Source organism: Mastigoproctus giganteus, chromosome 10 (genome assembly GCF_048544385.1).
Source record: "Mastigoproctus giganteus isolate SK-2022 chromosome 10, ASM4854438v1, whole genome shotgun sequence".
Lineage (NCBI taxonomy): Eukaryota > Metazoa > Arthropoda > Arachnida > Uropygi > Thelyphonidae > Mastigoproctus > Mastigoproctus giganteus.
In genome coordinates this window covers 140,149,023-140,171,967 of record NC_143584.1, presented here as the reverse complement: position 1 = coordinate 140,171,967, position 22,945 = coordinate 140,149,023, and the positions used below count along the sequence as shown (strand labels likewise).

General features: G+C 36.8%; 1 protein-coding gene across 1 annotated transcript in view; it reads right to left on the bottom strand.

The window, feature by feature from the left end:
- The window catches only part of LOC150079320 (male-specific lethal 1 homolog), a 175,271-nt gene that overhangs the window by 37,745 nt on the left and 114,581 nt on the right, over positions 1–22,945 (bottom strand). Inside the window, exons 4-5 of the mRNA XM_090382512.1 lie at positions 9,561–9,616; positions 1,260–1,327 (exon numbers count right to left, since the gene is read on the bottom strand). Coding sequence (XP_090238638.1) covers positions 1,260–1,327; positions 9,561–9,616 — 124 coding nt within the window. The remainder of the gene's footprint in view (positions 1–1,259; positions 1,328–9,560; positions 9,617–22,945) is intronic.

The window sequence follows — 22,945 nt, the reverse complement described above, 5'->3', positions numbered from 1 at the left end:
TAACATTAAAGGAACTATTTTCTGACTGCACTGTTATAATAAGCAGACATGCCATCATACTTAAACTACTCTGGATATTTAGCCTGTTCATTTGGAATGCTTGGGAAAGTTTTGTTAGTAGACAAGAGTAGATACTTCGTCTGGATTTCTTGGTTCATATGACATAACACCATGACACAGCTAAATATCAGTATCACTGATTTTTTTCTTGAATAGTCAGAGGTAGCAGTCACTGTAAATATAAAAGGTTTAAATAACTGCAATAACTATTGTAAAAAAAAAAAAATAAATAAATAAACTACAATAACCTCTTTTTTTCTAGGAAATTCATATATCACTCTCTGATTAAACACTTTTCAAAAGAAGGTCTCTAAAATTAAAAAAAGAAAAACAGTTTCTATGAGTGGTTGTTTGTTTGTTTTTGTGCTATTTATTCTCATGGTGAAATGAAAAGTTTCAATTCACAATGACACGTGAGAATTACATAATATCAACAAACAGTAGTTGCTCACAGGAATAAACAAATAAATGACATACTTTTTGTGAAAGGTTTCTGACAATTTCTTCCATAATTTTCTACTATTAAAATGAAAAATAGCATTTCTGAAAGAAATCATAAAAAATATCGCTTTTTAGTTCATTGAGACAGTACGTTAACAGATTTTTTTTTGTAAGCAAATATTATAGTTTAACTTGAAGGTGGCTAAGATCTAATCAGGCTAGGACTATTCCTTCTAAGTGCAAAAAAAATCTGAAAATGCAGGATAGTTATCACTCCTATACGTATGCTGTGGGGAGGAAAGTATTGTCTACTCATATGAACACATTCTTCGGAGAAACTAAAGACACCATCACAAATGCAATTTATGAGATCATTCAACAGCAATTGCAAAACTTCTTATTTAAGGCTACCTGCTTGCTGGCTCCATGCTACAAGGTTTCAGAGATGAAAGAGAAAATTCTTCCCCCCCCCCCCACAAGGCATCAAATTTATAACATGGTCATATAAACATAAACATAAAACTGTAAACATAAATGCCTTCCTTATGAGGAAGATGAGTTTTCTAACCACTCATTCCCAAAACTCTGTGCACTGTCTGGTGCTGACCTATGCCCTAACTTGCTACATTTTGTATGCATCTTTTGATATTACGGCAAACAGCTAGATATAACTTTAAGGATTTTAAATCCATTACATTTAAAAGTACCTGTATGTACACAAGAGAGAATGCTATAAATATTCAAATACTCTGACTTACCTTTTTCTTCTTCTCTCATCTTGTTCATATTTCAGATGTCTTCTGAAGAATACTTTGTCATCAATGTTCTAAAAATTCAAAATAATTTAAAATGTGTGTATATACACATGCATATATAAATTCATTATTATCCAAATAATTTATAAAATCAAATTGATTCTTAACACAGCACCCAGAAAGATACTGAAAAGACTTAAGATCATGAAGTAATCTCTCTCCCCTCCCACCCATTTCTACAAAAGTTTGAAGATGGAGCAGAGTAATCTTTTTGATATCCTTACTTGATTAAAATATCTACTCAAACATATAATCTAATGTTTTAAACATTGCAACTCTTATGATCCTGTGGTGTGAATACTGCAGTATAACAGTTAGCCCTGTTTAAAATAAATATATATTTGTTCATATAGCCTTATTTAAAATTAACACTGCATATATTTACCCTTTTTTTAATTCCACTATTTTAATTTTATCCTTTCTACATACATCAAAGCCTTGTACAAATTTATAGAAGCTATACTTGATTCCTTTACATATAAAATAGAAAGGTAACACTTACAAATATGAACCTGAGGGGGCATAAACTCAAATTGAGGAAAGATAGTTGTAGAATTGATGAGTGGAAATTTGCCTTTAGCCAGCAGGTTGCTGAAACAAACTTCCATCTGTCATGGAAGTTGATAGCATAAATAAATTCAAGGAAGAACTGGACACTTTTGTAGTGAATGGATGGGTAAAATGGAAAGTGTTTTTTATTTTATTTATTTATTTTTGGCTGATGCTTGCTTTCGTGCATCATATGCCTCTACAAATGCTAATGTGATTGATAGGTAATTGTATTTGTTCACATCCCAAACAGTAGTTAACTATGACCTAAACATTCATTTCCTAATTCATATTAAGTCATAATCATGTAAAAATTACAGGGAATATAGTTCCTTTCACGAGTAATTCCAAGTTTTTCAGTTCACACAAAAATTGGCTGTGAATACACATTTGTACACATATAACTACACAATAAATGAAGAAAATATAGGCCCTTCCGTTGCCAGGTGGGAAGGAGCAGCAGTGCGTAGCACATGCTTCTTGATTAGACCGGAGTTCGAGCCCGTCACCACCAAATATGGAAAGGTCGGGGAATAACCACCGCATATTCACGGAGAAATATGGCCTTAGTTGCTAATGCTCCTAAAAACCAAATAACAAACAAACAGAAAATATAGAATAGTTAAAATGTATTATAAAAATATGTTTAGCCTTTTGCTAATAAAAGTTGTTTACACTGACAACTACTTCATACATACATTATAGTAAAAGGTTCACTAGTTTTTAATTCTGTGAATGATGGAAGTAAAAAGCTGAGATTTCTCATATAATAAATAGCAAATCAATGATGGTGAACTTCTTCTTGTCTATATGCCAAAAATAAGCTGAAACACACATAACAATGTGTGCCATAGCAAAAAACTTATTAAAATAAATAATATTTATTTTAAATAGTAAATGTTCTTGTGTATATTCCAGCACGACCACCAAGTCAGAGGAGTTTACAATAAATTATCAATACAAACATTAATCATATTAAGCAGTCACAGGCTTGAACCCTGGCCCACTCAAAGAGCACTGCACTCTTGCTCCCGACCACTTGGCTATGTCATATGTATGTGTTAGTAAATAGTATTTATTGCTAATATAAGAAGGTAACAACACTATTTTCTAATGAGAACTTTGATGCTGCATAATTTTTTAAGCAAACGTTTTAAGCAAATAACTGAGTTTTTGAACATATTTCCTACGAAAATCTGTCGAAATTATTTCAGGGAGGAAATTGATGCCAACCAGTGTAACTAGCTTCCATATGGTTGTTTCTAACAGGGAGTGTAAGGCAGCACTGGAGATGGTGAGGGGTTTACCAGCTAAATTTAGCTATCTTAATATTCAATACTTGATCCGATGCTTCAGAACTGTGGTTGAGGCTGACACACATATCTGAGACATAAAGAGAAACAGTATAATGTACAGTGGCGGACAAAACTGACTCACCTTAAAAAAAGTAACATTTGTAGTGAAACGTATAAGATATTGTTTGATTATAATCATTTTGTTTGTTGCAAAGCACAGGTATTGCATCAGACAGTAATTGCATCAGCCGTTTCTATAAATATGGTGTTGGAAGGGTATACACGCTCATTGGTATCCTGTTTTGCAGAGGTGTAAGCATGGCTCCATATGTTCAGTCGACACAATTAAAAAAAAAAGTGTAGCTGTTGCTCTGTCCCAGGAAGGGCTTTCTACGCGTGCTATAGCTGATAAAACAGGCTGCCACCAGTCAACAGTATCCTGGGAGCTGAAATTAACCGCTTCATGGATTATCCTGAGATATCTTGTTTTTAGTTTTAAAAATTATTTGGAACAACACAAAATATCTTGGGGTACAATAATACCTCCAAATTTAGGACTGAAACATATTTTCTCTGGCATTTATCTGGCTAATTTTGCATAAGGCAGGTAAATCCAGAGTTTTCTCACGCCTGGCAGCAAATGACTAGCTTTCGTTTTACTTATATTGTACAACAATGTCAGAACAGTAGCACACATTCCTGTGCCGCCAATAAGCAAAATATACTTTGCTGCCCTAAATACAAAATCCACGAAAACAATATGGAAAAATATTTCAGCACCCTCCTGAAATGCCACCCGTAAGTGACGCTTACCTCGCCTGTCCACTTGTGGTGGCCGTGGGTCAGAATGTAGTTAGTTTGTGATTGCTGTTTGTGGCAGGAGGTTACTGCTTGTGCATTCCACTTGATTTTTTAAATTAATTTATATAATGAGTAATGAAGACTTTTTTCTGTGCTTTTCTTTTAGTTCAAGCACAAATTTATTAAAAAAATCTGTATAATTTGAACACTTTTTGGTGTACACGAGATAATTTGGGATAGCCCAAATGGTTCACTTACTTCTATGTATTTTCTATGAAAAAATTAATAAAAAATTATACAATGAGTATTCGCATGATGCATACTTTTAATCTGTAAAATAAAAAAAGTCGATCTGCTACGGCACATTTTCCGGGAAAAAAATGTTCCGGGAAGGGTTTTTTTTTTTTTTTTTAATGTAAACCCCAAACATAAGAGGTATTAGAACCTACAGTACTTAGTACCATAGGTATTACAACAAAAGATATTTGTTGATATTGGACTTGAACTTCTGTAGACCGTAATTTTCAAGAAATAGAAACGAAGGAAGGTTGATCTAGAAAATGGCAGTTGAATGAATAAACAAGGAAGATAAAAAGTTGGTTCTGTGAGTTTGAAGTTGGACAGTAAATGGATGTTGACTGGTGGCTGCACGTGTTCGGACTGTTTTGAAAGAGAGAGCAGGAATTATAGAAGCCAATTAAGAAGAACAGTGCCCATGGAAATATCTGTAGAAGAGGCATGCAGCAGAAACAGTACATCTATGAGACAGCAAGTGGAGAGACTCTGTTAGAGATGAATCATTAATTAATCTACCTGCCCTCTTTTGAATGGAAACAAGAAGCCTGAGAGAGGTTTTGGGGTCACCACCCCAGATGTGGGACCAATATTCCATGGCAGGGTGGATTTGTGATTTGTACAGATCACAAATCACAAATATTGGAAGAAAAGTAACGCCGCTGTTTGGAAGAAAAGTAACGGCGAGAGTGAAGGAAAAACCCTAAGTTTTTTAGATGCAGAGGAAGCAATATTTGTAATGTGCTTGTGCCAAGAAAGATTAGAAGTCAGGTTAATCCCCAAGAGATATATCATTTTGCCTAGAAATTGGAGTGTCACCAAAGATAAGTATAGGAGCAGAAGAATCCTTTTTGCGAGATAGTAGTAGTAGTAGTAGTGTCATGTGATGCAAGAAAGCAAGTGTATGAGCTTATGCAGCATCAGCCAAAAAAAAAAAAAAATATATCACACCATTCCCTCCAAATGCCTGTCCAGTTCCTCCTTAAATTTATTCAACCTATCAACTTCCACAATGACAGATGGAAGTTTGTTCCAGCAATTAACCACCCGCTGGCTAAAGGCAAATTTCCGCACATCTATTCTACATCTGTCCTCTCTTAATTTGAATTTATGTCCCCTTAGGTTCCGAACCTGAACAAGTGGAAGGATCCCATCAGAATTCATCGTGCTTAACCCATTGAAGGCCTTATACACCTCAATCAGATCACCACGCAAGTGCCTAGTCTCCAGCCACTGCAATTTGCAGAACTTAAGCCTCTCTTAGTAAGAGGATCCCTTCATTCCCCTCACCAATCTTGTTGCCCTTTTCTGTACACACTCAAGTAAATCTACATCCTTCCTAAAATGAGGCTTCCAAACCTGTATGCAGTACTCAAGGTGTGGCCTGACCATTGCCTTATACAGAGGGACAACCACCTCCTTTTCCCTGCTAGCAAAATTTCTATATATCATTGACAAAACCCCATGACCTGCCCTGGCAGTTTGTCTGCATTGCTCAGAAATCTTCATATCTAACTGCACAATTACACCCAGGTCTTTTTCATTTTCTACCACCTTAAGTATAGTACCACACAGTTGGTACATTTCTCTGGGGTTACTTCTACCCATATGCAGTACTTTGCATTTGTCAAGGTTAAACTTCTTAGCTCATCTGCCCAAATTATCTAGATCCTGTTGCAGTAGCACACTGCCATTACAAACCCTGCCAACCTTTGTACCATCTGCAAACTTCGACATTAAGCCTGATATATCTTCATCAATATCATTGATAAAGGTATATCAATGATATACCTTTATCAATTATATTTTTATTTATATTTATATTATTTAAATTATTTATCAATAATTTATATTTTTGACGGAAGATATAAGACAAGACTGAGTTTTAGAAGGATTGAAATCAACTAAGTTGTCTTTGCCCCACTGGAGAATTACCTGATGATCGGCATTTAAGGAATTGGTAGCAGATTTTCGAGAAGTTGAAGCTGATTGAGCAGGGCAAGGTTTCTCAAAATGGAAAGTGAAATGCAATGTGCTATCATCGGCAAAACTATGGATAGGATTTCCAGTCAATGGAAGAAGGTCATTAATATACAAGAGGAAAAGAGTGGAGGAAAGAACTGAATCTTGGGGGACACCGGCATTAGTGGAGAAGTTAGAAGACAGAGAGCCATCTACCATCACCCTCAGTGAGCGATCAGATTTGTTTGTTTGTTTGTTTTAGGATTTTATGGCGCATTAGCATCTAAGGCTATAATGCGCCAAGTGAGCAATCAGAGAGAAAACCGGATAACCAATTACAAAAAACAGATGGCAAACCATAACATGAAAGTTTGTTTAGAAGACCTTTATGCCAAACACGATCGAAAGCCTTTGAGAATCAAGAACAACTACTTGTGTTTCACCGAACCTTTCCATTGAATTAGCCCATAAATGGGTAACATAAGCCAGAATATCACCAGTGGATCGACACTGACAGAATCCATACTGGCAATCATTGATTAGACGGAACGTTTCTAGGTAGGTTTAAGAGCTGGAGGTTAATTGATTTTTCCATTACTTTAGAAAGAGTAGTAGAAGTAATTGCAATCGGATGATAATTTGACGGGTGGGATTTTGTCACCCTTTCCAGGAACTGGTTGGATATGGGCAAATTTCCAAGCAGAAGGAAAAACACCTTTGGAATAAGAAAGTGAAAAAAGGCGGCAAAGAACAGGAGTAAGTTCAGGAGCACAGATTTTGAGAACAAGTGGAGAAATACCATCGGGACCTGGAGCTTTGTTAGCATCAAGATTCGTCAAGTCTCCTTCTGACATCCTTTTGATGGAAGACCACAGAAGGCATTGAATGGAGCGTGTTGGGAATGGAGGGAGGTGTTTTACCAAGATCATTAATACATGAGTTGGAAGGAAAAAAATGGGATGCTAGAAGGTCAGCTTTATCCTTGGCTGAAGTGACAACAGAACAATCTAGTTTGGACAGAGGTGGGAGCAGAGATGGGCAAATGTTGTGGCCAATAGCTTTGGCTAGAGACCAGAATGCTCGGCTATCATTAGGGCAAGAAGCAAGTTTTCTACTCTTAGCCTGTTCAAACTCTAGTTTGGACTGATTAATAACTGCTTTACAATTGTTGCGAGCTTTGGTGTAGGCAGAAAATGAAGCTGAAGAATTAGAAACAAGCTAATTAAGATATGTAACATTCTTCTATTGAACAGCCTTAGCACATTTATTGGAAAACCAAGGTTTAGATAAAGGACGAGATTTTAAAGTGGAGTGTGGGATAAAGGATTCCATTCCTGCAAGAATAATTTCACTGACATGTGAAATTATTCTTAATTAATGATTAAAAATCATAAATTAAAAATTTATGATTTTTAATCATTAATTAACCTTTCACATGGGGTCATTACTTTGGAGAAGCACCTATCAGATGCTTAACCACTTCCAGGTTAAGCATCTTGCATGCATATTTCTTGTCACTGGATCATCAGGTTATTCACTTACTCTGCTACTTACCCAACAAAATAACTCCAAAAAGTATCAAACTGTGGCATGAGACTTGGGAATCAAACTGAGATTGCGAGTTTGATGAAGTTTGGTCTTTTCAGGCTGCATTTCTTTCTTTATATCATTCTTGTCTATAAATTGTTTGCTGTTTTACACTGTGTCAGAGGCTGATTTTGAGTTTTTTCATCCTTAGATTAAAAGGAAATTATAGGAAATGAAACTTATTTAAAATATTTTATTTTATTAATTTATATATTTAAATTTTATGAGGTGTAGCAATAAAGTTCCCAGGCTGGTGCTGATGGGGTCATGTTCGATGAGTTTGAAAATAAATGGAAGTGTTATGTTGTAGTTCAAATTTCTTCCAAACAGATGGTGGTACAGATTGTCCAGTAAGCTGACAGGTTGCAAGTGACAACCAGTTTCATTAGGAGCATTAATGTTCTGTATCACTATTTTGTAATGGAGTAATGAACAAATATTAAATTTTGCTTTAAACTGGGAAAATCTGCAACAGAAATGTATGAAATGTTACAAACTGTTTATGGTGGTGATGAAACATTAAGTCATACCAGTTTGTTTGAATGGTATAAGGAGTTCAAAGACAGATGTGACGATGTTTGGGATGATCCAAGAAGTGGGCACCTGTCAACAACCTCTCAAAATGGGGAAAAGTTGGGGAAATTGTGGCAAGAGATTGTTGTTTCATTCTTAGAATGATGGCTGATGAGTTGGATATGAATAAGGAGGTGATTCGTCAAATTCTGCATAAAGGTCTGTGCAAAATGTGCCGCTCACCCTCACAGATGAGCAGAAGCAACAAAGAGTATCATCACGCAAAGACTTCATCCAGAGTTGTCAAGACAATCCTAATTTCCTCGATTGCATTGTCACTGAAGACGAGTGTTGGGTGTTTCTGTACGACCTAGAGACAAAGCATCGGAGCATGCAGTGGACTTCAAAATCATCACCAAAGTGCAAAAAAGTTTCATTTACAGAAACTTTTTTGCACAGAAGTCCAGGTTCAAGATGATGCTGATCAAATAGGGTGTGATTTATAAGGAATTTTTATCTGAAGGGGAGAGGATCAATGCTGCATTCTATCTACAGGTGCTTCAAATACTATTGAAGTGCATTTCCCAGGTGAGGCTACAATTTCAAGAGAAAAGGAAACTGATTCTCGTTGCATGACAATACTCCTGCCTATTCCACACTTATTGAGAAGACATTTCTGACTAAACATGGATTTTACAGACGAATTGTCCACCCTATTCTCCTGATCCAGCACCCTTCCTCTTTCCAAAGGTGAAACTCCCCTCAAAGGAAAGAGATTTCAGATGTTGAGGATAAAGAAAAATGTAACTGCTGAACAACTGAACATCATCGAATAAGTGTATTAAATCAGGTTTACTTTGAATAAAAATAAAACCATTTGAGTTCTTTCACTTTGTGTTCTCTTTATTGCAACAGTCTGAGAACTTTATTGCCACACCTCAAAAATAAATATTAAACATTTTCTCTATTGGGGCATTACTTTTTAAAGTACACAGCTTTTATTTAAAGTGTATAGTACAATATCAAGGTACTTGCAGTGAAATTCCTCCCATATGAGCTAAATGCACTTAGTTTGCTGAAATGCTACATACAAATTAAACAGATGTCTACCTGTACAACTGGAAAGGGGAGAAACATACACAGAATTTAATTTTTGATTGCCATGTATTGTTAATATTAAAATATCTAATTGATAGCATTAAAATACATCATAACATCTCCTTGTTCAATTACATAAACTTACTTCTGTGCCTTCCATCTGATAAAAACTGGTTACCGGATGGTACCTCCAAGATGGGACTAAAAGAAAACATTATATAATCAATAAACAGTCAGATAATAATTGTGATATGGGATGCAAGGCATATTGAAACCAGAAAACATTATGCTAATCATAAAAAAAAACAAAAAAAACTAACGCTACGATTAAACTACTATTAGCTCTTTGATATCACTAGAGCAAAATATAATTACAAGTTACAGAAGTAGAACCAAAAAAACTAACTAAATAAATGGAATATGGCAGTTGTTGTTCTCAATGGGAGACAGTAAAATACAATGTTCATCAGTGAAATTTCTCCACCTAAAAGTAGTGCATGTTTTGATATCAAAACAAGTGGTGGCATATATCAATTGTAGATAAGTATGATTCAGTTTGTGGAACTGGATGCAAAAAATAATTCTGATATCATATACCTGGAATGCAGGTAAGTTTTTAATACAGTTACACATAAAAGACTGCTGTACAAATTGGAGCAGTGTGGCATTAAAGGCAAGTTACTACTATGGATAAAGGGAAGGTTGAGTGGGAGAAGACAGAGTGGTTATTAATGGACACTGCTCTTCATGGACTAATATTATTAGTGGAGTCCAACAGCGTTTGGTGCTGGGTCCATTGTTGTTTTCTGTATTTATTAATGATATTGATGAGGGTATATATCAGGCTTAATATATAAGTTTTCAGACGATACAAAGATTAGTAGGATGGTTAATGACAATAATGAAGGTATGCTGCTTCAACAAGATCTAGAATAATTAGGCAGATGGGTTGAGAAATGAAAATTTAAAAGAAAAATTTAAAGTACTGCATATGAGTGGCAGTAATCCCAGAGTAATGTACCATGTGGTACATTACATGGTACATTAAAACTCACAGATATAAACAGTAGATAGATGCTTAAAAAAATTTGTTTTTTGGTACATTATATTCAACTATCCTCACAGTTGATAACACTGGTCCGCACAAATTGTGATGCTTCCAAAATTCAGTGTTTCTGGGTGTACTTTCATTATTATAAACCGTTTTTACCTATCACATACAGCTTTTTTACAAACAGAAAGAATTGTTTTTATTAGATACACACTTCATGTATACGTGATATGCATACTGTTTTCTTTATGACTCAGAGTATTTAGATATGACAAGACCTGCAAGTCAGATAGCTATATAAACCTAGGTGGAATAGGACCAGGGTATGTCTGCCAGGGGCAAAAGTTGTAAAACAGATATCTTTTTAAGTGCACAAAGGATTATATTGTTGTAAAAGTTGGTATTAATGACATTAAGAGTAGGAGATCTGCAGATTTACTTAACAAAAAAACAAATTCAATGCTGAAAAAAAGTTATGAGTTAGGGTTAAATTTGAAAGTGTCTGCAATTCTGCCCAGACAAGATAGGAGGGAATATATTATGAGAGCTTTGTCAATCAATTCGGCCCTGGAGGGATTGTGCAAGGCTCATGGGGTAGACTTTTTCTTGGTGTGGTTTGTGCTTGTTAACAGGAGAGGCTGCTTCTACATGGATACTTAAATAGAGGGGGTGCAAGAATGTTTGCTGATGTTATCAAGGTAGCATTAGGTGGATCAGAAAACTGCTAGCTTGTGGGGGTTCATAGAATAAAAGGTTAAAAGTAGTTGCAGGCACAGGTGAAAGTAATTCTTGCACTGTTTCTATTAGAATGAGCAGTGGCCTGGATGGCAGGGTACTGGGGGGGGATTCAGGGACTGTGGGAGTCATCATGAAACAAATAAATACACGGGCTGTGTTAGGGTAACAAAGAATAAGAATAGGAGCATGTATAGCATTAGCATTAGCATTAGCAGAGGCATATGATGCAAGAAAGCAAGCTTATTCAGCATCAGCCAAAAAAAAAAAAAAAAAAAACAAAACCGCTCCCATTTCACCCCTCCGTTCGTTCGAAATACCTGTCCAGTTGAGCTTTAAATTTGTTTAGGCTATCAACTTCAACAACAAGTGATGGAAGTCGGTTCCACCAACCAACCACCCGCTGGCCAAAGGCAAATTTCCGCACATCTATCCGACATCCGTCCTTCCTCAATTTGAATTTATGCCCTCTGAGGTGATTATTCTGAGAAAGATGAAGAATCCCATTGGCATTGAGCATGCTCAAACCATTCAAAGCCTTATACACCTCTATCAGATCACCTCGCCGGTGCCTAGTCTCCAGACTCTGTAATTTGCAAAACTTAAGCCTTTCTTCGTAAGAGCAACCCTTTGTTCCATTTACTAATCTTGTTGCCCTTCTCTGTACCCGTTCAAGCAGCTCTACATCCTTCTTGAAATGAGGCCTCCAGACCTGTATACAGTACTCAAGATGTGGCCTTACCATTGCCTTATACAAGGGAATAATCACCTCCTTATCCCTGCTAGAAAAATTCCTGTATATCATTGACAAGACACCATGAGCTACTCTTGCAGCTCGTCTGCACTGCTCAGAGAACTTCATATCTGCCTGCACAATTACCCCCAGGTCCTTTTCATTCTCCACCACTGTCAGTGTAGTACCGCAGAGTTGATACGTTGCTCTGGGGTTACTGTTTCCCATATGCAGCACTTTACATTTGTCGATGTTAAACCTCATTTGCCACCTCTCAGCCCATCTGTTCAACCTTTCCAGATCCTGTTGCAGCAGCATAGCGTCAGTATTGTCCTTAACGACCCTGCCAACCTTTGTATCATCTGCAAACTTGGACATTAAACTTGATATCCCATCATCAATATCATTCATAAACACCGAAAACAACAACGGACCCAATACTGAACCTTGAGGAACTCCACTAATAACATTAGTCCAGGTTGAGCAGTGTCCATTGATTACCACTCTCTGTCTTCTGCCACTCAACCATCCCCTTATCCATAGCAGCAATTTGCCTCCAATGCCACACTGCTCCAATTTGTGCAGCAGTCTTCCATGTGCAACAGTATCAAAAGCCTTTCTAAGATCCAAATATATAATATCAAAGTTATTCCCTGCATCCAGTTCTTTTGTGACTACATCATAGTATCCAATCAAATTGGTCAGGCAAGACCTGCCCTTAACAAAACCATGCTGCATCTGAGCTATAACTGAATTCTTGTCTAGATGATCCTGCAGTGCTTCTTTAACCAGTGCCTCCATTAATTTACCTGGAACAGAAGTTAAACTAACAGGTCTATAATTACTTGTGTCAGCCTTTGATCCTCCTTTGTGAATTGGGGTTACATTTGCACATCTCCAGTCTATGGGTACCTCCCCTGAGTCCAAAGAAGCTCTCATAATTATGGCTAGGGGTTTGCATACTTCCTTTGCTGCCTCCTTTAATATAACTGGATAGATCCCATCCACCCCAGGTGCCTTTTTTATGTTTATCCTCAACAATCTCTCCTCCACTTTCCTCTCAGTTATTACAAAATCATCCAGCTCACTGACAATGTTTACTTTACCTACATCATTCTCCTTCCTGAATAACTCCTCATGCGTGAATGTAGATGCAAAATATTCGTTTAGATTGTTAGCCACCTGAGCAGGATCCTAAATAAATTTGATGAATTTGAAGTGCTGGTCAAGACATCAAAGCCAGATATTGTTGGGATATCAGAGACGTGGTGTCACACAGATATTAGGAATGCAGAATTGGAATTTGGGGAGTACAACATGTACAGAAAGGATAAACAGGTTAGGAAGGTAGGAGGGGGTTATGCTGTCAATTAAGAAAAAAACAAAATCTAATGAAGTGCATCCAGTTGACATAGATGGACAGTGCAATATTGAGTCAGTTTGGTATGACATAAGCACTGGGAAAGCAAAAATGAGAGTAGCAGTGTGTTATAGGCCTAATGACTCTAATGAGTGCAACAAACAATTGTAGAGAGAAATAGAATGGGCCAGTAAATCAGATTTTATTATAGTGGTGGATTTCAACTTCCCAGATATTGACTGGAACTTGGGGGTTGGTCACTTGCACACTAGCAAGAATTCTGTGGATTTACCAGAAGTGTAATACTCTTGATCTGGTTATCAGCAATGATTATCCGTGAATTAAGAATTTGCAGATAAAGGAACCACTAAGTGGCAGTGATCACAGTTTACTGATGTGGGATTTACTTAAAGGTATAATTACCATCGGGTGTAAAGGGAAGGGTTTTTTATTAAAGTGGTCTCAAAAAGTTTTTAAATTAAGTACGATGGGATCAACTGATAATGTTACCAACAAATTCTGAGTGGGAAGCATTCAAGGAGCTAATCATGGAAGCTATTAGGCTTTTCATACCATTTAAGAAATATTGTTCAAGGTTTAGGCATAAATGGATGTCAGATAAACTAATGAGACTTGTATCAGAGAAGAAAAATGCATGGAGTGCATATAAATGATCAGGCAACACAGAAGCCTATGGCAGATATAAGCTAGTCTGTAATCAAGTTACAAAGGAGATTAGGCAGGCAAAGGCAGATTATGAGAAAGCTCTGGCAAAGGATGCTAAGAAAAACAGCAAGGACTTCTTTACTTATAAAACTCTAGAAGGAAGGGGTTGAATCAGATTGGTCCATCTCATATTGATGGTTCGACTGTTGATGATCCTGCTCAGATAGTTGATAATCTGAATGAGTATTTTGCATCTATATTCACACACGAGTTATTAAGGGAGGAAAATGCCGGAAGTTTATCAAACTGTAACAGGGTGCTTAATGATTTTGTAATAACCAAGAGCAAAATCGAGGAGAAATTGTTGAAGGTAAACATAAGAAAGGCAGTTGGGGGGTGGATGGGATCTATCCAGTTATATTAAAGGAGGTGGAAAAGGAAGTAAGCAAACCCTTAGCCATAATTATGAGAGAATCCTTGAACTCAGGGGAAGTCCCCAATTCACAAAGGGGGGGGGGGTCTAAGGGTGACACAAGTAATTAGACCTGTTAGTTTAACTTCTGTTACAGGGAAAATAATGGAGTCACTGGTTAAAGGTGCATTGCAGGATCATCTAAAGAAGACTGCAGTAATAATTCAGAAACAACACAAGTTTGTTAATGGAAAGTCTTGTCTGACATCTGATTGGATACTATAATGTAATTACAAAGGATCTGGATGCTAAAAATAATTTTGATATCATATACTTGGATTTCAGGAATGCTTTTGACACTATTGCACATGGAAGACTACTGTATGAACTGGAGCAGTATGGTATTAAGGATAAGTTTCTACAATGGATAAAAGGGTGGTTGAGTGGGAGAAGACAGAGTGGTAATCAATGAACGCCGCTCTTCGTGGACTAATTTTATTAGTGGAGCCCCCCAGGGTTGGGCGAATTGGAGCAGTATGATGAAGGTATATGTAATGATATTGATGAAGGTATATTAGGCTTAATTTCGAGCAGATGATACAAAGTTTGGCGGAGTTGTTAATGACAGTAATGGCAGTGTGCTACTGTAACAGGATCTAGAAAATTTGGACAGATGGGCTCAGACGTGGCAACTGAAGTTTAACATTGACAAATGCAAAGTACTGCACATGAGTAGAAGTAACCCCAAAGAAACGTACCAACTGTGCGGTACTACACTTAAGGCGGTAGAAAATGAAGAAGACCTGGGAGTAATTGTGCAGTTAGATATGAAGTTTTTTGAGCACTGCACACAGGCTGCCAGAGCAGGTCATGGGGTATTGTCAGTGATATACAGGAATTTTGCTAGCAGTGATAAGGAGGTGATTATCTCTTTGTGTAAGGCAATGGTCCAGGCCACGGCTTGAGTACTGCATACAGGTCTGGAGGCCTCATTTTAGGAAGGATGTAGAGTTGCTTGAGCATGTACAGAGAAGGACATAAGATTGGTGAGGGGAACAAAGGGATCATCTTACCAAGAAAGGCGTAAGTTCTGCAAATTGCAGCGGCTGGAGGCTAGGCACCTGTAAGATGATGTGATTGAGGTGTATAAGTCCTTGAATGGGTTGAGCATGATGAATTCTGATGAAATTCTTCCGCTTGCTCAAATTACAAACCCGAGGGGGCATAAATTCAAATTGAGGAATGGCAGTTGTAGAATAGACGTGTGAAAATTTGCCTTTAGCCAGTGGGTGGTTAACTGCTGGAACAAACTTCCATCTGTTGTTGTTGAAGTTGATAGCCTAAATAAACTCAAGAAGGAACTGGACAAACTTTTAGAGGGAATGGATGTGTGAAATTGTCTTTTTTTGGCTGATGCTACATAAGCTCATAACACTTGCTTTCTTGCATTGCATATTTCCATTGCTATTACCATTAACCTGCAAGGTGGTTCTTCTGCATTTAGCTGTTTTCTGGTGCAGTTGTGCTATCTATTATCTACTTCTAATGTGATTTTCATATTCTCTGTCTTTGGTAACAGCAACCCATGGTAGTCTGAACAATCCAAATATATTTTGTTACATTTGTGGTAATTATGTTGCGACAAAACAAAGACAGAATACAGTCAGTCCTCATATAGCATGATAGTTGTGTTCCTAGAAACCCTCGTGCAATGCAAAATTGTACAATATAAATAACAGGCCCTATGGGAAAAATAGGGTTAGGTGCCGACCACCCAATATTGAACACACATTTGTAACCAAAACATTACCAAACACAATAAATAATCGTAATAAAATATGTAAGTATTTTATTACGACTATTACATAATAAAATATTGCTTTTGCTTCTATCATAAGCAAACTTGTTCTTTATTTGATCTTCTATCCAAACGGGTGTTCCATCTCTTCCAATTCTTTGTGTCTTGAGCTAATGGATTTTGTTACACTGAGTTTTTCCTGCTATGAAAGTTGTTTTTATTTTCTCTGCATTCTTTCTAATTCTTGGCGTAACTTCATTTAGGCCTGTAGCACATGCAATGTCACATGTTCTTTCATTTCGCTCAAAGTGTTTCACAATTTCATATTTTTTTCTCTATCGACAGAGGCGGACTGGCCATAAGCCTTACCGGGGAAACCCCCGTGGGCCAGAGGCCAGAAGTGTGATTTAGACCATAAAAGCTAGTATGAGAGCGCAACAAATTTTCCTGGGTAAGAATTTTTGACCCAGTCAGCCTCTGTCTATCAATATTGCTTTTCTTTTTCTCTCTGAACCTGTAGTGTCTTCACCAGGACACTTCCTTTTCATACCTTTTAAGTATTTTACTCATTTTTAGAGAATAAAGCACAATTACAAAATGATGAGGCACGCTTGATACACAAAACAAGGCTGCAGGCGTGTTATTTGTTATTCGTTTTTTTTTTTTAGGAGCATTAGCAACTAAGGCTATATTGCTCAGGGATATGTGGTGGTCATTCTCTGACCTTTCCGCATCCTCCGTATTTGGTGGTGACGGGCTCGAACCCCGGTCTAATCAAGAAGCGTGTACAACGCACTACTGCTCCTTCCCACCTGGCTACGGAGGCGGCCTGCGGGCGTGTAAACAACTGAATAAACAACACCGTAAAGGCAGAGACACTATTAATAATTAACACCTCACTAGCTCACATTTTACTAAAGCACATTTCTGGGGGTTACTACCATAAAACAATAAAAACAATTTGAAGTTACGTTTCTGCTAGTGGAATCTGTTATAAACTGGTAGTAAACTCAATCTAATTGCATTTATGATAATATGGATAGCTGGAATTGTGTGGGTTTTTACGTTATTATGGTGAAATGTGTTTCCCCTTCACTGATATAAAAAATATAAATACATTTTCAGAATCTTCTCTTCATTCCTATCGTGTTATGTTCAGTTGAAGCGATTCTGCGTTCTGCCATTTCTTGTAAACACAAAAGCAAATCATGCATAAGCGAATTCTGTTCATATTATATACGATATCGTTCCCATATTTATAAATCGTGTATGATCGAATTCGTGTAATGTAAACGCAAGTTATACGAGGACTGACTGCATAACAAAATTTGTGAAAAATGTATAAGTGATCAAGATAAAATTCAGCCCCCCAATAAGTGTGTGTGTGTTTGGGTGCGTGCGTGGGTGCAGGTGTGTGTGTGATTGTGGAAGTGTGATGAAAAAAAAAAAAAAAAATCATCATATTTGACATTCCCATGGTGTAGAGGGAACCTCAGGATCATATTAATAACTGCTATTTTCATTCCATAAATATTTTATAAATAAACAAGGAGTTACCTTTTATTCAATCAGTAGGATTTCTTATTTACCAAATCTCCTTCTGCAAATAAATTACGAAATGATACGTTGAAACAAAATTACATAATTTAAAACTCATAATGTGTTCCTTACTTTTGACACATAGACAGGCCAACACCCCAGGATTACAGCAGTGAACCCCAACCTGATCCCAGAAATATTAAATCCCCCCGTGCAACATCTAGTGAAGGAAGACACTTTGTCATAAACGCGAATTTGGAATACAAATAAAATGCTATTAAAATGAGATAAAAGTATAAAACAATGAAATTAAAAAATTCCTCACTAGAATACGAACAAAACTAACACCATTAGTTTCATTCCACCCTGTGAACATGACACTAGTCGAAAAGTTTTAGTCCGCTTAAGGGAGCAATTCTTTAATTTCATTGTTTTATCGTATTTTAATAGTATGTTATTCATATTCCAGTGAGAAAAATTTTTTAATTTCATTGTTTTTTTGTACTTTTATCTTATTTTAATAGTATTTTATTTGTATTCCAAATTCACATTTAAGACAAAATGTCTTCCTTCCTAGAGGTTGCACGGGGGTTTTAGTATTTTCGGGATCATGTTAGGGTTCACCGCTGTAATCCTGGAGTGTTGGACTGTCTGTGTGTCAATAATGAGGAACACATTATTGACACTCTGATGAGTACAATGAACAATTGTACAGAGAAATAGAGTGGGGCTAGTAAATCGGAACGTCTTATAATGGGGGATTTTAACTTCCCAGATATCGACTGGAACTTGTGGGTTGGTCACTCACACACTAGTCACACTTTTGTGGATTTATTGGATGATTGTTTTCTGCAGCAGCATGTTCGAGAGGCAACCAGAGAAAGCAATACTCATGATCTGGTTATCAGCAGTGATCATTCGTGTATTAAGAATTTGCAGATAAAGGAACCACTAGTGGCAGTGATCACAGTGTACTGATGTGGGATTTACTTAGATTTAATTACCATCAGGGGTAAAGGAAAGGGTTTTTGCTTCAGCAAAGGTGAGTACAGTGGTCTCCAACAGTTTTTAAATTCTGTACAGTGGGATCAACTGACGATGTTACCAACAGTAAATTCTAAGTGGAAAGCATTCAAGGAATTAATCTTGGATGCTACTAAAAGTTTCATACCTATTAAGAAATATTGTTCAAGGTTTAGGGCTAAATGGTTATCTAATGAACTAATGAGACTCGTAACAGAGAAGAAAAATGCATGGGATGCATATAAATTATCAAGTGACTCAGAAGCCTATGGCAGATATAAGCTAGTCTGTAGTCAGGTCACAAAGGAGGTTAGGCAGGCGAAGGCAGATTACGAGAAATCCTTGGCAAAAGGTGCTAAGAAAAACAGCAAGGATTTCTTTACTTATATAAACTCTAAAAGGAAGGGGATGAATCTGACTGGTCCACTTGACATTGATGGTTCGACTGTTGATGATCCTGCTCAAATAGCAAACAAACTGAATGAGTATTTTGCATCTACATTCACACATGAGGAATTATTAAGGTTTGAAAATGGCAGAAGGTTATCAAATTGTAGCAGGATACTTAATGATTTTGTAATAACTGAAAGCAAAGTGGAGGAGAAATTGTTGAAGTTAAACATAAGAAAAGCACCTGGGGTGGATGGTATCTATCCAGTTATATTAAAGGAGGTGGCAAAGCAACTAAGCAAACCCTTAGCCATAATTATGAGAGCATCCTTGGACTCAGGGGAGGTTCCCACGGACTGGAGATGTGCAAATGTATCCCCAATTCACAAAGGAGGATCGAAGGGTGACACGAGTAATTACAGACCAGTTAGTTTAACTTCTGTTCTGGGTAAAATAATGGAGTCACTGGTTAAAGATGCATTGCAGGATCATCTAGACAAGACTGCAGCAATAATTCAGACACAGCATTGGTTTGTTAAGGGAAAGTCTTGTCTCACAAATTTGATAGGATATTATGATGTGGTTACAAAGGAACTGGATGCAAAAAATAATTTTGATATCATATATTTGGATTTCAGGAAAGCTTTTGACACTGTTGTGCACGGAAGACTATTGTACAAATTGGAGCAGAATGGTATTAAGGGTAAGTTGCTACAATGGATAAAAGGATGGTTAAGTGGGAGAAGACAGAGGGTAGTAATCAATGGGTGCTGCTCTTCGTGGACTAATGTTATTAGTGGAGCCCCACAGGGTTCGGTGTTAGGTCCACTGTTGTTTTGTATATTTATCAATGATATTGATGAAGGTATATCAGGCTTAATGTCGAGGTTTGCAGATGATACAAAGGTTGGCAGGGTTGTTAATGACAGTAATGGCAGTGTGATACTGCAACAGGATCTAGATAATTTGGGCAGATGGGCTAAGAAGTGGCAACTGAAGTTTAACCTTGACAAATGCAAAGTACTGCATATGGGTAGAAGTAACCCCAGAGAAATGTACCAACTGTGTGGTACTACACTTAAGGTGGTAGAAAATGAAAAAGACCTGGGAGTAATTGTGCAGTCAGATATGAAGTTTTCTGAGCAATGCAGACAGGCTGCCAGGGCGGGTCATGGGGTTTTGTCAATGATATATAGAATTTTGCTAGCAGGGAGAAGGAGGTGATTGTCCCTCTGTATAAGGCAATGTTCAGGCCACGCCTTGAGTACTGCGTACAGGTCTGGAGACCTCATTTTAGGAAGGATATAGATTTACTTGAGCGTGTACAGAGAAGGGCAACAAGATTTGTGAGGGGAATGAAGGGATCCTCTTACCAAGAGAGGCTTAAGTTCTGCAAATTGCAGTGGCTGAAGACTAGGCACCTGCGTGGTGATCTGATTGAGGTGTAGAAGGCCTTGAATTGGCTGAGCACGCTGAATTCTGATGGGATCCTTCCACTTGTTTAGATTACGAACCTAAGGGGGCATAAATTCAAATTACGAAAAGACAGAAGTAGAATAGATGTGCAGAAATTTGCCTTTAGCCAGCGGGTGGTTAATTGCTGGAACAAACTTCCATCTGTCATTGTGGAAGTTGATAGGTTGAATAAATTTAAGGAGGAACTGTACAGGCATTTGGAGGGAATGGTGTGATTTTTTTTTTTTTTTGGCTGATGCTGCATAAGCTCATACACTTGCTTTCTTGCAACAAATGCCACTACTACTACATTATGAGTTTTAAATTATTTTAAATTATGTAATTTTGTTTCAATGTATCATTTTGTAATTTATTCACATAAGGAGATTCGGTAAAGAAGAAATCCTACTTACTGAATAAAAGGTAACTCCTTGTTTATTTCTAAAATAATTAATAGAACGTAGGAAAAATTGAGCATATGTAAGCTCTCATTTATGTAGTTCCATAAATATAGCAGGTTATAATGTGAAAAACAAGGAGAGCGTTTGTGTACTCCAACAACATTACTGCTACTGTAAGGCCACCCGCCATGGATCTGAATATACACTATGGACCTGAACTACCAGTACCATCTCCACTAGATGTTCTTTGAACATATGCCATCAGATCACAAATCTGACATGTATGATCTACAGCAATGGTTCTCAACCTTATTTTGCTTGTGGCCCACTTCTGAGTTTCATTCACCTCTGTGGCCTCACTTCTCATATTGTTTAATCATAATAAATGTAATATTTTTAATAAATATGTCCTTTATAAACTGCACTTTTTATTTATAACATGTATTATTTGTTTATAATATAAGGAATATTAATAATAAAAAAGGGGTTTATTCACAATATACAATTATGCTCCTAACAAAAAAATATTAGAATAATATTATTGTCCCTTAGTTTAGTGAGATCTGCAAGGATCTCACTAATTTCCTTTTTATATTAGTAATAATTTTATTTTAGAAGTGAACTTTTCACGCCCACTTAACAGTTTCCATGCCCCCCAATTTTACAACTTTTACCTGTGGCCCTTCAGAAATATAGCATGACCCCCATTGAGAATCACTGATCTAGAGGATAACAGACTATTGTAGAGAAAGAAATTTACAACTCTAGACCATGGCTGTTACATAAAGTGAACTTTACAACCTCATGAGAGATTTAAATCTACCCAAAGGGTCTGAAGAGCTTTCAGTATCAAGACTGAAACCCAAGAATATGCTAGCCCCACAAAGTCTATTTTTGGTATAGATATCATGAAAAAGCCATCTAATGCTTGATATAGCTTTTGATATTTATGTTTTTATATATTTTATTAGTATTTTTATATAAAAAATAACCTATTTGTAAAATCTGTAAAAATAGAAATAAACAGAAGCATGCCCACCCACTAATTTGTTTTTTATGTAAAAAAATTCTGTTGTGATAATGCAAATTTCAAGTAACTTAAAATGCAGGCCAGTGTAATTAATGGAAAGGAAACAGGAAGTGTAAAAATTCCTCTAACTGGATATTTACCTTTAAAGACAGGATCACAAAAAAAAAAAAAAGAAAAAAAAGTAATTTGTTCTATTGAAACAGAGTCCCCACACACTCCTTAAGATAACAGACAGGTTCAACAAGCTCCTGTGTCCTAGGTCATAATATTCACTGTAGGTAAGAACCAGTTCATCCACTTCTAGACAGCATGGGAGTATACAAACTGGTATATCTCGGGATCTGGTTTCCAGCCCAGCTCACCATATATATTGCCATACAATAATCCTATCTATGCCAACTACCATTCAGTCACACAGAGGACATTTATGAGACATGGTAAGATGACACTACATTCTTTGAGATAATCTGGCCAATCACAAGACAATCTTAGATAGCAAAAATCCATATCTTCTGTATCTTATGATCACTCAGTCACTAGGGTGAGATGGGTTGGTTATATGTTTAGAAGCACTAAGGCAACTAAGATGTCAATATGCTATATAAATTGCATAATATTCTCTTTTATAGAAAATCTGAGTTTTTCAGGAAGAAAGAATGAGACAACTGACATCCAAGATTGATTAAGTCAGTCACAGTGTAGGAAAAGCTCACAGTAGTTCCTCCTACCCAGATGGGAAATGAAATGAGTTCAATTATCAGGGCATCTGTTATCCCAATGACGACAGGTGCCTGTTTCTATTTGAGCCATTCAATTGAGTTTTTGGTCCCACTGTTGTAACTTCTAAATAATTATATGTCAATATATGACATTACTATTACTGGGCTAATAGTTCATCCTTATGCTCCTAGTTGGTATAATTAGGTAAATAATTAGA